The sequence below is a fragment of the Pteropus medius genome, unplaced genomic scaffold (genome assembly GCF_902729225.1).
Source record: "Pteropus medius unplaced genomic scaffold, Ma_sr-lr_union100, whole genome shotgun sequence".
Lineage (NCBI taxonomy): Eukaryota > Metazoa > Chordata > Mammalia > Chiroptera > Pteropodidae > Pteropus > Pteropus medius.
In genome coordinates, this window is record NW_024347790.1 from 7,119,554 (window position 1) to 7,137,819 (window position 18,266).

Sequence of the window (18,266 nt, forward strand, 5' to 3'; positions counted from 1 at the left end):
CCCTCCATTCAGAGGGTAGAAGAAAAGGCATCTTTGTCCTACGTTGTGAGGTCTTTCTAATTTTCTGGTATGACTTTGTCCTTTTGTAGTAGTAGAGTTTCAGCCTTATAAAAATTCAGATGGGCTTTTCCATCCTTTTTCATTTGTGTACATACTTCCTACATAAAATATGTTCGTCAACATTTTTTTTTTTTTTAAGTTATTAGAGTACTAAAATAAGCTTCCTCATCCCTTGCAAAAGGTGTTTAACTCTGGAAAGGCAGGCAACTCAGCTTGCTACAAATGCCTCCAAGCCTTTTAGAAGCCTTTCTCCTGCTAATTAGCTGTCGGTGTTTTATTTATTTGGTTCCTGCCGGAGTCCCAGCAAGCAGAAGCAAAGGGGCCAGAAAGGCCCTGACTGAGTGTTCAGAGGGTGACCTCCAGTCCTGCCCATAGCTGCAGTTTCCACGGCAAGAGCTTCTGGGGAGGGAGGATATCTTAAAGTAGAGTATTCCCTTTACTCTCTTGGGCAAGTTTTTATTTTTTTTAAGGTAAAAGCCACAGCACTACAGAGAAGATTCCTCTGTTCTCTCAGACACGGCTCCCAGGCGACCTATAAATCCTGATAGAGGTGGGGCTATGCATGCTGGAAATTTCCTACAATAATTTTTAGTTTAACTGTGTTCATGAAAGATCAGCTTGGAAGTGAGGAAAGACGGGACTGGGACTTAACAGTAGGAAAGACAATTTTAGGCAATGTGCATCTAACAGAGTTTTACATTTTATAAATTACATTAGTGAAGAATGCAATAGAGCAGGTAGAGAGAAACTTAAATGGTGAATTCCCAGAAAAACAAACTGTCAAGCAAATAAATTCTGAAAACTCAATACAGAGAACTATGAACAAACTATGATTTATATTGGTAATCCCTAGGAATATTTGGCACTTACTGATTTTGTGTGAGAAAGTGATAGTATTAACAATCTAAATCATTATAGGCCCAAATATATGAGGCTCCAACTCAAACAGGCGGTGACGAAAATAAACGAAATTACAAGAGTTAATCTGAAAATATGCACATAGCACTGGTAATATTTCATCAACTGTTTGCCACTTTCATGGATATGAATGTGTCAGAACATATATGATCCATTAAAAAATACCCATGAAGGGCACTTTGGAAGTTAGAAAAATTTCTTGGGTTTATAGGCTGAATATAGCCAACACAAAAGGCTAGTTTAGTCAGATTCCAAGAGAATGTGAATTCCCTTCAAAACGACCATGAGAACAGAGACTAGTAAGATATGAAAGTGTCACTAGGGCTATACTTTTAATGTTAAAATTAAATTCTAGCTTCAAAGCATACAACGCCTCTCTTGATACAACCCAAGTCTAACTCACGTTTCATGTCTTCTTTTGATCATTCCGCTTGCTTTCTTAGCTACCTAAACACACCTTTTCCACTTTCCCCGGCTTCTCTGCATATAGTCATGCATTTTTCTCCTCTCTAAAGTTCTCTTATCAATTTATGCACATACTAACTTTCCATTTATTCATCAGTTTACAAACACTCTCTACATTCTTTTTCTTCGGTTTCTCATTTGACTTCTTACTTTTCTGTGTATTTGGGTACATGAATGATATGGGGCATATATTTCGTTAAATATAGTATCATTTACACATCTTTTCCCTTGGATGTTTTCCAATCTGGGAAAAGTTTGATATTAATTTAACATTATCAAGTATTTTACATGTATCAAGTATAATAGTTTTTAGTTTTTTGGCCTTTCTTCTAATCTACCAATTCTTATAATTCTTCTAATCTTTTTTGGAGTAAAGAAAAGGGACAAAACCCAGTGCTGGAGGTAATAAGAAGCAGGGGAACTACTAAAGATATACTTTTACCTCCACCCAGCCAGATCACAGAACTGCTTCTACTATGTACGCTAAGTCTTCCACTCCCGACAATATGTACCTATCTTTGACAGATGTGTTGATAAAAATATTTTGCTGTCTTATCAATAAACTTTATTTTGTCTAACTGTCCTATATAGATTTGTCATATCAGATTTATCTATTAGAGTATACATTTTTCAATGGCTATATACAGAGTCTGGAGACCTAGGATATAGTCTTAGATGATAGTAACCAGTTCTGTGTTCTTTTTCTAAAAAAAAAAAAAAAAAAGGGAATTGTACAATGTTTTCCTCACATAACTTTCAGCCTTAACACAGTATGATTATATGGGAATTACTGTATCTATGAAATTTTTATTTTTGTACACTATCTAGTACACAAAGGGGGCACTTCACTGCAAGGGTCTATCTATCTTTCAAGACTCGATTCCTATGGCTCCTCTTTTAGTTTCCCTTGGTCATCACAAATAGAACAATCTTACTTCTCTGAACTACTATAGAAGTCATTGTTTATACCACATATGTGACATTATACAATTATTTTAACTCATATGTTACAACCTCTACCTGACTATAAGGTCCCAGAAGGCATAGCCATTTATATCACCCCTTATAGTGCCTTGTTCTGATATGTTTAATAAATTTTGATCGAACCAGATAAACTGTTTTTCTAAACATATAACCAGAAGAAGCTTTACACATCAAATGTTGATATAACTATTCTTAAATGTAATTTCTTTTGGAGGGAGGAGAATAGAAAATAATTTAGGTAAACTAATCAGGCAATAAGGAGTTTTCTTAGACATCTTAGATGCTAAAATAGTGAATTTAGGTGTATAAGTGGAACCAGAATTGCAACTTTCCTACTAAATAACCACACATGTATGTGAAATGTAATAAAGGAATAGGTATTTAGAAGAAGAATGGGAGAAAAAAATTGAAGATGAAGAGCTGTTGACATGACAAAGTCAAAATCTGGGTACAAAGTCTGCTTGTGTGAATATCATGTGCTGGAAGTCTCTGAATCTCTTAATTTTGGGTTGGATCCTCTTTCTTATCCAATAGCAATATACTTACACAAAATATTTGCTGCTCATTTTTAACAAACTTTTCATGAAATTTAAGGGATTCACATGACCAGGAGAGCTAGTTGTGTTAGCTCTTAAACCTGTTTGTGTCGGAGATACTTGTTAGTGTAATTATAGGATTCTATTAAATATTATATAAAAAAGATGAAAAGTGAGTAAAAAATGAGAATTGTTTCTATGAAAACCAAGTTGATGCTTTGGAAAGCTCAATAGAAGAGTTGCTAAAAATGCTGTTAACTAGATATAATTAAGTCAATTATGAAAGACTGGGCAAAAATCATAAAAAACTCTAAGGATTATACAACTACAGTTTCATAAGCAGCTAATTTAACTCTTCTTTAAAGAAATCAAATGAAAATTTGTCCTTAAAGAAGCGAAGATTATAGGTATGGTTTATGCAAGAAAGAATACTGCTATTTAAAAATAAAACAATGGCCCTACATCAAAGAGTGAGGAATGAATATAAGCACATGCTTACAGTGTTGCGGGGTGTGAGTATCATTGTTTATTCTTAGGGGTCTACCAGGGCTCTTGTTTGACCATGTACCAATTACCAGGGCAGACTGCTTCAGGTAAAGAGGGCTTCTAAATTTCATAAATTTTTCACTTAAGAGGATCTCGTAGAAGTATCACATAAAAACTTCAATGTTGTAGATAAAGCATATGAATTCACACTACACAATTTTATAGATGATTAATACAAAGATCAAAGCAGACTGAAAATAAAAGCAGACAAAAATGTAATCCTAAAAGTAATTACTCAGTATTGCTTTACTGATGCTTATGAAAACATAACATATGTTTCTCAATCTAAAAACTTTCATTATTACAATTTGTATCAGAGCCTACTATATTACATTATTTTGTTAGTGTAGGTGAGAAAAACTGATCTTAAGTCCTCGCAGCAGAATACTAGATATTAAATACTAGATATTAAAATATCTAGTATTTGCTTAAAAAAAAAAACTGTCTTATCTTTTCTTCTTGGAATGCATTTATCAGAGAGAAATAATTAGACCAAAATTTAAAGTTAGGTTTACAAAAGATTTGTAAACCAATTGCCTTGCATCTCAGAACTGAAAGGCAACAGGTACCACCAAGTAAGTAAAAACTTTAGGATTCAAACTGACCTGACAGTTTAAGAAAGCAGACTTTCGAAAGAGATTAAAGTGTTGTTTTTTTTGTAAAATTCCTTATATTTGTAAGTTTTCTACAAATTCATGAAGAGGCAAACAATCTGTTCTAGATACCACAGGCATATATTTTAAAATAATAACTTGTACATCTAAGCCACTTTAATATATTGGTTCTACTTTCACAAATTACCCTGAGCTAACCAAGAAATATGGTAATTTTACCAAATTGTTTCAAATGGCTTAGATTAAAATCACAAAGAACTGTTTTAGACTGACATTTTATGTCATATTCTATTTATACTATCTCTTGACTACTTTTAAATTTATCTACAATTTGGTTTGCCTATTGCATAGATTCTAAAGCTGGCAACAAATAATCACTCAAAAACACATAAGAAAATATGTCCCACAACACTTTTTTTGTCACATATTCTCATAAATATACTGTTATGAAGAATATACTTTCCCTCTCTTATTAAGTCTTACATATACCGTACAAGGATTGTGGATTTTTATTTAAATAAACAATATACTAAATAACTTAAAAATAAAAGTTATTAAATTACCAAAATATTCCATTTTCTCTATTACTGTAAGCAAACTATATGATTCTGTAAGCAATAACTATTAAGATGAACTATTTTGATGGAAGAACTAGTAATTAATTTCTCAAATGCTAGAAAGAAACACATTAGTTAGTGATCTTTAGTTCATTTTCTCTTCAAATACAAAATTTTTGTTATGAGAAGAAAAAGGAGAATAAAATGCCTTAAACAATTAAGAAAAAAAAAGTGGGCAGAACTGGGTAGAAATTACCTGGTTTTCTAATTGTTTCTTAATATTTAGTTTCTGAAATGCAACATTTCCTCCCAAAAATTACCACCTCAAAGAACCTCATAATTTGTACACCAAAACTATTAAATATTCTTTCAAATATTATGTTTATTTGTAGAGAATTTTCTAAACAGATGAAATAATAAAAATTAACAAAGCAATAATTTAATAAAATATGCTTTGGTATGCTAGCCATAAAAAAAAGAACAGAAATTGCCATATAAATCTGACATGTACCCACATTCTATTGTTTGAGCAAGACTAACTAGCACAGAAACTTTGATTACCAGTATAAGGCAGAATATTCTCACTTCAATTAAAGTTGAAAATAAAATGGAAAACTATATTTTTACATAATTAAACAATGATCATGTAATTTTTTTATGCTATATATTTAAATGCTATCAAAATAATCAATGACCTTTTTGAGCCCTGTTCTTTTTTACTGAATATGCCTTAAATGATAACAGCTGATTAGATTTTTATTGCTTTTACATCTGTCCTAAAGATAGTATTTCCCCCCCTTTTCCAGTGTCTTGTAATTCGAAGGTGTCCTAAGAGCAATGTAAGAGAGAGTTTTAAGACTAGATACCTAGATAACTTTAGAACTATTCTAAATTAGGTTTACACTTACAAAAACACTATTCGATTCAATCAACATTAAGAAGCATCCACTGTACATCAGCATTCGGAGAGCAGACACAGGCATAAATTATTTCATGAATAATTAAAATGAAAGCATCTAATATTAAATGAAAGAGGTACATTTTACCTGGATAAGATGAGGCAATGCTTTTAGTGTAAGGCAAAACCAAATCCCCAGCTTACATGGAAGCAAATCATGCCACTGTGGTTTCATCAGCAATCTAAAGGGAAAACAGAAGCAAAGAAGCAAAACAGGGCAAGTTAGGAGACAAAATACTTTTATAAAGATCATGATTTCTGTTTTCAATGGCTATTTCCACAAAAAAGAAAATTTTCAATGAAATATTTATGATGGTTATCACTTATTCGGACTTATTCTATCATGAAATATAGTAGTTACAACAAATGCAATATGTATAGCAAGTAAGAGAAGGAGGGAAGGAGGCTCTTAATGAACTTATAAAGATAAAGAAATGAAAGCCCTCTTTCTAACCTAAACTTTTCATCAGTTCTGCAAAATGAATTCTTAAACCTTATAATTACTCTAGCTCTAAAAGACTGTAAACTTCATCAGAGTGTTCTCAAGTGCTGACAAGCAGATATGAAGACTGTAGCATAAACAAACCAATACATAAAAATTAATGTCGTTTGCAGTTCACTGAAGCATTACTCACTGATGTCATCAAAACAGAAGACAGGCACAATAGTCTCTGATCTCCATCTCACATTGATCCACTTCCTGTCCTGCTGTGTGAACTATTTAAACCCTTTATTTCTTTCTACGAATCGATAGAAGAGATGGTGGTATCTTTTTGAGTGCCCTGCATATCACTGCCTCTGTACATATTGTCACTCCAGAGCTAAACACTAAAGTGATAGATTTGTCCAGTAATACTTTGTTTTTAAAGTTCAGTATACAAATTTCAAACTACAAGAACTTGGGGTTTTAATTACTTAAATACATGGTAACACTTTACAAAGAAAAAATTTGTAGAACTTTGCTTAAGATCAGAATTTCTTTCATAAACTAATATGGCACATTATTAGCCTTTTATAAACCTGCTATAGATATAAATGTTAGCATTTCTGAAGCAGATATATATGAAACATTTTTAAACAGTTTCAAATTATAAAATATTTATATATGCTCCCACCTTTCATTTTTTTCTGAAGCACCAAGTTTTGATACATCCACACTCTTGCCGCTTGTCTTTTTTTTCTTTTCTCTCTTTTTTCTACTAAGCAGTTCATCCTTAATGTGGAAAGAATTATGGTTACAGGTTATCATTAACATGTACTCTTCAAATGTTATCAAGAGTCTTCTGTGAAGGGTAAACATTATAGAGGAACAGTTATGCAAATGTATGTAGGGTCCAACATGATTAAGTAAAATCATCAATCTTTAACAATAAGTGTTGCCATGGTATCCAGTCCTTAAACACACATGAAGTTTAGCACTGTCAGTCATGTGTATCTCCATAGCAATCAAAGTTTTCTAAGAGAAAGCATTCAACTTACTTTTTCTCATTCATCCAACTTTAATAATGTCACTCCAAAAAGAATGAGTAAACAGATGCTAATTCATGAATACTGATAAATATGTTTGATTATCTTTAGCATATAAATAAACATCCATAGCAGAATAAACTATGTAGTACTTTATTAGACTAAAAAAATCTAATAATTTTTTAACCAACTGATCTCTGAAATTATAAAATTATCCTCATTTCAAGTCTTAGTTAAAAACTTTTAAAGTAAACATTCTTTACTTTATGAACCTGTGACACACAATTTCTAAAATAATTTTTACATCAAAATATTTCTATTTGAAAGATGATAATTAAGAAAACATGGCTCTACCTTCTAATTTTCAGCTAGGTATTTGGGTGTTCACAAAATCTTATAACAAACCCAAAGGCCACATTTTTAAAAAGAAGGATATTTTCTTCTTATGTCATGGAGTCTCCTTGACTTAGAAACATCACAAACACTAAATACTGAGCACACAACTATTAGAATGAGGAGTACGTGTAGAAAAATTAAAATTTTCATCGGTTGAAAAATAAATGTCTGAAATTCCATATAAAATTAAGGAGGCTAGATCATTTGATTTATTACCAATACTTACCAGTTGTTTTTCCAGGTAGATTGACCAAACCACAGCATAATGACCCACTGTGAGAATAATGAACAAAAGTAATGCCAGCTCAGCATTGCTCATTTTTCTCACCCGCCTGTAGTAGAATAAAGGCTGTCGCCAGTCTGGAAGTCCATTGATCAGAATATCATCATACCTACAGTAGCAAATATAACAGGTTTTCAAGGGCAGTTTTAAATAAAAACAAAAAGCTTTATTTGTATGTAGATTTAAAGAGAGGAAAAAGAAAAAAATTTCTCCAAAACAGATAACATTAATATAGATGATCAGCGTTACAATGGTCTATAAATTCAAAACACTGTATGTAGGTCTAGTCACAATCTTTGAAAAGGTACACAATAATACGATGTGGATACCGGGTCTTATGTTTTTATAGCAACCCAATGATGTGACTTCTGGAATGATATCTAAACTAAAGGAGCCACAGAGTCTACCTCTCATAGTCTGCTGTAAAGACCCCACCACAGAAGTCAGTGACAAAAGGATCTCAATGGGAGAAAAATCAAGATAAGAGCTCTGTGTGTTGCCATGAACTATATCCTAATTGAATCAAATTCAGGATACATTTTCTAGTCAGTGCTTTTATTTCCACACCTGTACTATGGTTCAAGGTTGAAATATTTATATATATTATTTTATCGAAGCTTCTTAATGATGTAAAAGCCTATAAAATGAGCATCTTTTAATTTTATATTGCTCACATTAGAGAATAAAAAAATTTCCAAATTAGAAAGAGATGTGGAAACAACCAATGTTTATGTCAGATTTCTCAATAAAACTGTTTATTTGTAAACACTTAAGTAGAAATTTCCTCAGTTTTGGCTTTGCTGGAAGGGGAGAGCATAACGAATAAAAGCTTTCCTAGTAATGTATTTTAAATCAGCTTTCTTTAGAATAAAATTTCAACTGAATTTAAATTTACCTGTCAGTTATTGAGGCAAATATTTCTAAGGTTAAAAATCAAGAATAACATTTATGATTGTAAAACTCAAAATGGTCACAAAACAAACACTGTATGTTCAAAACACACAACCTGTTAATCTCAATTGAACACAACTCATTAAATATTCTAATCACACTATTTCCAGAATTAAATCTTCACTGAAAGGCCTAATTTGGTGCAACACATTGACCAAAATATTTTAATTAAAAATATTCTGAGTTAGTCGCAGGCCTAATTACAGGAATAGAAATAGGGCCTATATTGTCAGGCAGGTCAGTAGAACTCAGTAGTAGGTTTTTCTCAAGTAAATTGACCGATCTAGGAATAATAGCGCAGCTGCTAAACTGCCAGTCTTGACATGTAAATCAATTTAAATGCAACAACTGCAGTAGCTACTTTGATAGTTATTAAATTGATACCTTGGAGATATGCTAAAAAAAAAAATAAATAAAGCAGAGGATTTATTACAGGCAACTTCTTTTTTCAGTAGAAAAATATTGAGTTTAAATTCAAAATATATTTTAATAAATCTAGAAAACCTGACTTTTGGACCAATTCAGATTATTAATAATAATGACAGATCAGAATAACCAATGTTCGAAGGAAAGGACATTAATTACTACTAAACTCTTAAGAGGCAAATTGTGTAGTACAGAAGAGTCTACAGATTAAAATATGGTTGTGTTGTGGCTAGACCAGAAAAATTTTGATGTTAAATATTCTCCTGTTCAATATTTGCAGAAATTTTTGAACACTAATATCAAAATATAATAATGATTTCATCAAAAGCTATATCATTCCCATCCTCAAAAATTTATACTTAAATCTATCTTTGTAAAAATTGACTCATTTTAAATCAGAAATGAATTGGCAAAAAGGTTTCAAGTGTTATAATGCAAGATTACAACATTTAAATGAAGTCCAATGAATGTTAAATCCTGAATTTATATCTAAATCTACATTATACTTCAGATTTGTTAGGAGGGAAAAAAAGGTGACTATAAAAATAATTATTTTCAGCCAATCTCTCCCATGAAATAACTTCATGTAAAAAGCATGGTTATTAATAAAGAACACCTAAGAAAGTGGCGACAATTACCAAAGAGCATCACTGATTATTAAATTTTAGATCTAAACAGGACTGGAAGAAAACACAACTGAACTCAAGAGTTATGAATTTCACATCAAATGTTTTATCACCACCATTGTTGAAATGCTATGTTTCTGTTAACCATTTTCTACCCCACATATAAACTGTATTCAGTGTACAGCCAAATTCAAGATAGCAAAACGTCATGCACACATTAAACAGAACTAGGTATTTACTAGGCTATGTCTGCCACTCTAAACAACAGTCTCCAGGGATTAAGCTTAGAATCAATGCTCTATTGATTTTATTATCAATGAACATTATGGCTTACACGACTGGCCATTTTAAGGGAAGATAGCTTCTATTATAGTTCACTATTTAGAATGTATGCTGTTAAAAGATAAATTACTGCTTGCCTGAAACACTGAAAAAATAAAGACACTTCTTAAAATATACGAGCACTACATTCATAAGTTGTTTAAGAAAAAATTTGTTGACAACGCATAAAATTTAAAACGTCACTGTTATGCTTTCCCATATTTAACACACAACACTGTTAAAATGTTCTATAACTGAGCTCATACAAATTGTTCTTAGATTAAGAATATATACGTGTATGAATACGTGTTCTAAGAAAATATAAAAGTAAACCTCTGATGACAATATCACCAATGAAAAAGATTATATGGAACTGTAAAGGCATTATCTTGGAAATTAAAACATTAATTGATCAATTCCACATATCTAACATATGGCCTAATTTGTTTACTTTGATTTTCTTAAAATGTACATAATGAACATAAAATAATGGTTACATAATCACTAGTGAGTTACATTTTATAATCTGCAATTCATCATATATATTTAGCCTAATACAAACACTGGAAAGCAAATACATATCTAAAGTTTAAATTACCAGGAGAAAAAAAACTTATGTAAATTAAAACAGCATGTTTTGATATATAAAATAGTAATTATGCAACTAAAATAGAAAACATCAATATTATGAAAATGAATACTTAAATAATTCTAGCACTTGCCTAAATGGTGAATTTCCTATCATACAAAGTTTGAATATTCAGCTTAAAACAATAATAGCAACATCCATTTGAACTTTAAGAGTGAAAATTAATTATATAAAGATCATAAACAGGAAAGAAGTCTAAATTAATTGATCTTACTGATATACATTGAGCAGAGTAAGAATTGTGGTACACAGTACTTTATATATGTATATAATGGGTGTTTTATATCTCCTAAATGATGAAGGTACTAAGATTTCTTACTCTTAAATCAATGTTTATTTTCACTCAAACACCTCTATAAATTTACAATAACTAGGCTAATGGATTTGTAAAAGTTTAGCAGAATAAGGCTGAGATAACTATACTTTTCAACATTGGATTTGTAAATAAAATATGATTTTATTTATTAAATTATAAAAATACTTTCAACTTTTACATTTAGTACTATAAAACAGACCAAAAAACTCCCCAAAATTAAAGTTGCAAAACTGAGTTAACGAAAGACTATTTGTTAAAAAAAATTTATAACAGATTTTAAAGAAAAATATGCTAATATTACGAAGATACAATTTAGTGTACATATGTAATGGTTGTTATCTACTTAGTACTTTATTTCAGCTAACACTCAGGACACTTGTATAAAAATTTATGTCAGAACTTAGCCGAGCTGCTATTCTCTCCCTAAAGCAAGTTACTGAGGGAGTTTAGAAAAGGTTGCTATGCCAGGCTCGCTACACTACTCAGGAAAACTTGTTGTTTTCATGCTACAGTCTATGCCTTTGGGAGAAAAAAATGGCTTAAAAGTTTATTTACAATTCACTCTTCGGACTCTATCCAACAGAAATGAAAAACATCTGTTCACATAAAGATTTTGGATGAACTAAAGTGGTATATGGAATACTATTCAGCAATAAAAAAGAATGAACTATTGGTATATGCTACAATATGGATGTATCTCAAAAACATTATGATAATAAAAAGCCAGACATAAAAGACTCATATTACATGACTTCATTAATATGAAATGCCCAGAAAACACAAATTTATTGATACAAAAAGATGATTGCCTAGGGCTGGGATCAGAGTGGGGACTGCCTATAATAAGGAAGTGTTTTGAGATGGAAATGTTCTAAAACTGGATTGTGGTGGTTTGCATAACTGTAAATTCACTAAAAATCACTGAATTGTACAACTAAAACAGGTGAATTTTATGGTACGAAAATTATAGCTAAATAAGGCTGTTTAAAAATAAAATTCGCCTTTTCCTTAAAAAAAAAAAAAGTACAAAGATTATCCAGTTTGTTATTTTATTTCTACCAAAATTTAGAGAATGCACCTGATTTCAGTGAAAACACAATTACTTGTAAAGGAAACATGTCTATGACAACATCCCCAAATTCCAAATTCCTGGAAGGGTACACATTTAAAAGCACTTATTTAATGAATATTTATAATAAATAACTGTGACACCAAAGAGCATTTATTCAATACCAGTATAAGATAACCTCCTTTTAGAAGACAAAACTGATTATGCTCTCCCACCTGCCCCGCCCCCACTCCTTTTAAAGGAATTATAAACATTAGGTTCTTGTCAGTAGAGGTGATTGCTCTTATATGTTTAAATACTCATAGGTCACCTGGCCTCAGGCGCAAGCTTTAGAGGAATGATTCTTAGCTTGATTAGTTAAGACTTTTGCCTCAGGGAAAACCAGTTACCAAAGAGTTACTTGTCCCTCAAGGGGTGTAAATACTACAGCTGTTTGTGTAACTGCCAGGTCCATTTTTCCTACTAACGCTCTATAATAAGTGCAAAGGGAACTAATCCTAAAAAGAAAATGTTAGATGATTCTACATTAATGAAGAAAGAATATATAGATAAGATGTGATTTGTTCTAAAAAGATAATTTCAGTAATTAAAAGAAATTGTTACAAAGTTTACTGACTTCTAAGAAAACAGAAAACAAAAAGACAAAATCGGATGCCAAAGATACAAGGAGACTAAATAAAGCTATCTTTACAGACACATTCTTGCTACGTGAAACACAACTAGGGGCTCGGTGAGAGAAACCAACTAGAAAATACGCACAGAATGACCAACACTTCTTTCAACACACTCCTAGGTCTTTCAACATTATGGATTATCTCAAACCAGAGGAATGTCTGCTACGGCCTGTGGACTAATGCCAGCCCTTGTTATAAAGCAAAGAACACTTCAGGAGAATATCTTGAGTCCTTGCTTTGCAATCTGACAAACTGAAGTATTCAAATTGAAGAGTTAGGATGAGAACCAAGAGTGGTAGCTAACATTTTAGTATACAGAATAATGCTAGATAATATATTTGAAGAAAGATTCGGAATGTCATACAGCCTAATTTTGGGGACTGTCTTTAAGATATATTAGCTCCCCCAGAGAGATACCGATAATTAAGCTGGCCTTGGCCTAAAATCTCAAATATCTACTTTTTTCTTTAAAGGCACTCTTTTACTGTAGAGCAACATTTTCAAATTGCAAATTGCAAATTGTAGCCCACTAGCGTCTCATGAAATCAACTTAGTGGACCACAACCAGCGTTGTTTTTAAAAAGAAAAAAACGACTAGTCTAGACTAGCCTAGAATAGAAAATACCAGTCTGTTTCACACACAAAAATAAGTGTTTGGTGAAATTTTTGGGGTGTGTGTCCAGAGAACGATGCAAAATGTATTTCTTATTGTGAGTCTGACTTACAAAACCCTGAAACTTCATTGTTATTTATATTGACTTTACCATCGCAACAGCGTCTACATTCCACACATTCTGCAGCAGAGGAAGGGGGCCCCTCTGCAGACTCCTCGCAGATCCCGGCACCATGAACTGTCTTGTGGTATATCACTACTCTTCTGAGGGCGGCACCAAGAAGTCTCCGAGGGAGGGGGCTGCCTCTAACTAACCCTCAACAGAATCACTGGAGCAGAGGAAAGGAAGGGAAGGAGGCAAAAGAAATAGAAGCGAATGTTTTCCTTCCACTCCTATCTTCTACAGACTCACACAAGTCTATTCTCTAACTCACAAATTGGGTTTATTATTTCAAGAGTGAGAAAACATCAAGAGAGGGGAATAACTCGAATATCACTAATAGCTTAATTCCAAAATGTTTAGGTAAAAGAAGAGAAAGCAAAATAAAAAAGGACCACCAAGCACAGAGAGGAACTATTACTGATATATCAAAAATGAATGGGCATTTATTTGAAGTCAAGTGGTACTGTATTTCCCAGGAACAGACACCCATGTTAAAAATCTTAACTAACGAAGCCATGCCTTGCTAACGTTATGACTCACGATTCTGAAATCTATAAGTACTGACTCAAGCCAGTGAATATTCGATATTAATAAGCTCTGCTCTAAACATTCATATTAAAAACACTGAATGTCTTGGATGGAACAAAAATAAAATACTAACTTATAATAAACTGCTTAATGAGATAATTCTTTCCTTTCAAAACTGAGGCATCAAACTCTAACATCTTAATTCAAAAGCAGAAATGAACACTCACCTCTGCCTTCGTTCATCATCCTTTAAAACTTCATAAATGGCCACCAACTAAAATAGAAGCATTACTTTAAAATAAAAATACTCTCAACTATAAGAAATCGCTTAGGAAGGTGAACACACTATAATGCACATGCAGAAACCCTATGTGCTCATAAACAAAATGAACAGAGAAAGCCTTAATTATAAGTAATATTTAATGTTTTTAGTAGCATCTTAAGAAGTTAAAAATGCTTGATAACAAAATAAATCTTTGTAAAAGATGCAAAGTAATAATTATCTTAAAACGTGGTTTTAAAAAGCAAAAACTGTAATTTAGACAAGAAATTATGACAATTATGACTCTCCAAGAATTTAGAGATTCTAATATAAAAGATGTTGGTAAAAACTTATTTTGTAAAAAACTGAATAAACACATACACATTATATTTCTAAACTACAACCCCATTTTCAAATAGAAATATTCTACACATAAGTTACTATTTCTACCATAAATATTTACGAATTTGTCACAAAAATATAATAGCATATTTCACTTACTTGTCTAAACTGAGTTTCTGCATTTTCATCTTTATTCTTGTCTGGATGCAAAGTTAATGAAAGCTTACGATATGCTTTTCTAATGTCTGCAGATGAAGCATCCTGGAGGTGGTGGGGGGAGGGGAAAAACACAAAGCAAACTTTGTCAGAAAAAGAAATTCCCAGAACCTTGTTAAGATCTGAGAAGACAGCCAACCAAGTGCAGGACCCCAGGCAATGTAATTTGAGCAATCAGACTAACAACCAGGCTATGCAACTGGCCTGCCCCACATGACTGAACAATTATTCAATCTAATTTGGCTCTCCTCTTAACTTTTCATTACCATAGTCATTCAAAGAAGACAGTATTTGGCAAAAACTTTTCAAACACTTGCCTTCCTAAAATTAACCAATAAATCTTTTTTAGTAATTAAGAGATCAAAAAGAAACAAATTAAAAATTAATACATCTGCATGCCTTCAAAGGTCTTTATTTGAGAATCTTAAAGCCAGTTTCTGAATCCCAGGCCTACCATATGTGGTTTCTTCATTGTTATTTATATTGAATTTATTACCATCAAGCAACAACCTATAGAATCTCAACTTATGTCAAAAGTATGCCTATTTGAAGGCAGTTAAATTTAAATTTATGTAAAATAATTATAATTAAAAGTAGTTTTGTATATTGTACTTAACACATTTTTAGCATTATAAAGGGTGTTTTCAGTGGTGTCCAGTTTCCATAGTCTGGTTTGCAGAAATAAATTTGTCCACTATTTATGTATTACTAACATAGTTTATATATATTTTAAAAGTCACTTTAGTTCAGTAAGAGTATTTAGGATTAAGTGGATGTTAAAATTTCATTTTATGTAATCCAGTGTGCCCAGATAAACTAAGAGAACATCATTTTACATAGCCATTATGAAATATAGTAACAAATAAAAATAAACTATAATAACAAGAACACACTATCTAGGGTTTAAAACTTTATCTCTACTAAATTTAAAAGTTATTCCAATAACTAACATATTAATAAGGGGACAAAATAATAATAAAGTTGCTTAGTAAATTTGACCTCATTTTATAGCTGAATATTTGTCCAATTAAGTCCTAAAACTACTTTACTAAAAAGTTCAAATGACTAAAGAACCAAAACCAAAACCTGTGTAACTGGCACTAAATAGCTGTTAATGAAACGGAGCTGAAAAAAGGCAACGTAAGACCATAATTAGTCTGTCAAGCGTTCTTTATAAACCATTATTTTCATTACCGATTTTCTGGAGCTTATTGCTACCAGCTATCAATAGACATAAAAGTTTCAACTTAGGTGTGAATAGCTTTGTGACTTGTGAAGGGCACAGTAAGTTTTGTGGGTAATATGGTTATAATTTTCATTCAAATTTGCTAAATGGAAATGATGTATTGCCTAACATAAGAAATAGGTAACATATAATAGAAAAAGATGATTATTTACTGAAAATCTGTGATGGAAATTTTGTTGAGGAAGGAGGTCATGTGTCAAATGAATAATCATTCTCTTACTGGGACATTAATTTCAGATTTTATTAAATTGGGACTACATCACAGAGAAATTCCAAAGTAAATTTCTTACAAAATAAGAGCTTATGTATTTTCTTGTGTTACAAAATTAACACATGCTCATCATGGAACACCTATGATTTACTTAAAAATAAAAATGACTAATAGTCACCTAAGGCATTTATTTCCCTTCTTCCAGTATTGCCATGCTGACCCCAATCCCCCATTTTTCCGCCACAGTATGTACCTAAATGTAAATGTGACAAGATGGCTCTCCTATTTCAAATCCTTCAGTAACTCCCAGTGCCTTCATCATCTGTCTTTCCCAATTTTTCTGGCTTTATCTCCCACCATCTTGGTCCACCTTTCTGGTCCCCTAGATCATTACACGTCAGGAGGCTGTCCCTCAACTACCTGTTTTTGTTTTGCAACACTTACCTGTACAGTTTTCTCCTAAGGAACAGGCCTCTCAGGCTATGGACAAATATTGCCTGCATATTTTCTCCTTGAGAGTCTGTCTAGTAGGGCTATTTCACCAATAACTTCCACCATAAGAGGATAGAACTGAAAAACTCAAGAGATTTTCCTGTCTGCAAAGACATGTTCTAGACAAGTCGCAACTCAAGCTAGCTCACGTATGTATTTTAGTTCATTACTTAGTGAAACTTAACTTATTTTATCCTCATAACAAAATTATAAGAATAGTTGTTATCAGGTCCATTTTACTGGTGAGGTACATGAGGCAGAGAGAGGTCAAATAACTTGCATAAATTCATATTGCTGGTAAGTAGATGAAAATAGTATTCAAACCCAGAAAATGTTGTATCAGAATCAGAGCTCTCTATGTTGGCATTTTAGATTCAGTTAGTAGATCTGGGTTGAATCCCTTCAAAAGGGGCTACAGCTTTGGAAAAGCAGCGAGAACAACTGTTACATTCTTACTGATCTGAAAAACTATATGGAAAACATCAACATAACTATGAATATAGTCAACTGCATTTTTAAAGGTAAAGATCCTGATATGTGCTAGCTTTTCTAACACATTTTACATCATCATATTTCTACTACAGACTTGAATGTTAGAATATTTATCTCTCACACTCAGTGGATAAGACCTTTTATTTCTCTGGCTTGCAGAGAAAAAAAATTTTGATAGGGCCAGGTATAGGTGGATTGCTCTTATTTAACACCGTGGACATCAGGAGATCTACTGGGTTCAATGGACAGAATTCTTTTCCTTCTAAATTGGATATGGTTCTTTGGCAAGCTGGACATGCATTATCTTAATAGCTGGATGACCTTTCTAAAGAAAAGACATAAACTCATTCTTAAAAAAGCTATGAAAGTAATATACGTTTGTTAACATTGAAACAGTGCAATGGGACATTGGTGAACATGGCAGAGTGGGGAATTCCAAAGGCCTGTCCTTGCAAAGAAAATGCAAATATTCTGGCAAAACTGTACAAATCAACCTTACATAACTCTTCAAACTAGTCAAAGGTTTATAGCATTCAGGCAAGCACTTAATCAAGGTAAGCTGGCAAGCTGATTCTCAGGATCTTGAAGACACCAATCTGAATTCTTGGTGTGGGTTCCTTGTGCTAGAGGATGCAAAGTGGACTTTGTACTCAAAGAACTATGGTTGTTCGTCTGGCCTGTCTGTTGGTTCCCTGACAAATTGTGTAAAGGGCTACCCTCATTTTACCGATCACAGAAACTCTTCCAAAGAAAAGAGGTAAACAACTAGGACATTTGTTGAAAACATTTAAAGGCAAATTTATTAGCTAGTGCCAAATGAGGCAACAGATTGCAGTGGGGGCATATAACAGACATACCAAAAAGCTTGGGAGTAAAGATTGGGGA

The 18,266-nt window shown here is 32.3% G+C and overlaps 1 protein-coding gene across 1 annotated transcript in view; it reads right to left on the reverse strand.

The window, feature by feature from the left end:
- DNAJC1 (DnaJ heat shock protein family (Hsp40) member C1) overlaps window positions 1–18,266 on the reverse strand; it is a 184,823-nt gene that overhangs the window by 104,266 nt on the left and 62,291 nt on the right. Inside the window, 5 exon segments of the mRNA XM_039877551.1 lie at window positions 5,727–5,820; window positions 6,754–6,851; window positions 7,728–7,893; window positions 14,348–14,394; window positions 14,884–14,985. Of these exon segments, the coding sequence (XP_039733485.1) occupies window positions 5,727–5,820; window positions 6,754–6,851; window positions 7,728–7,893; window positions 14,348–14,394; window positions 14,884–14,985 (507 nt within the window).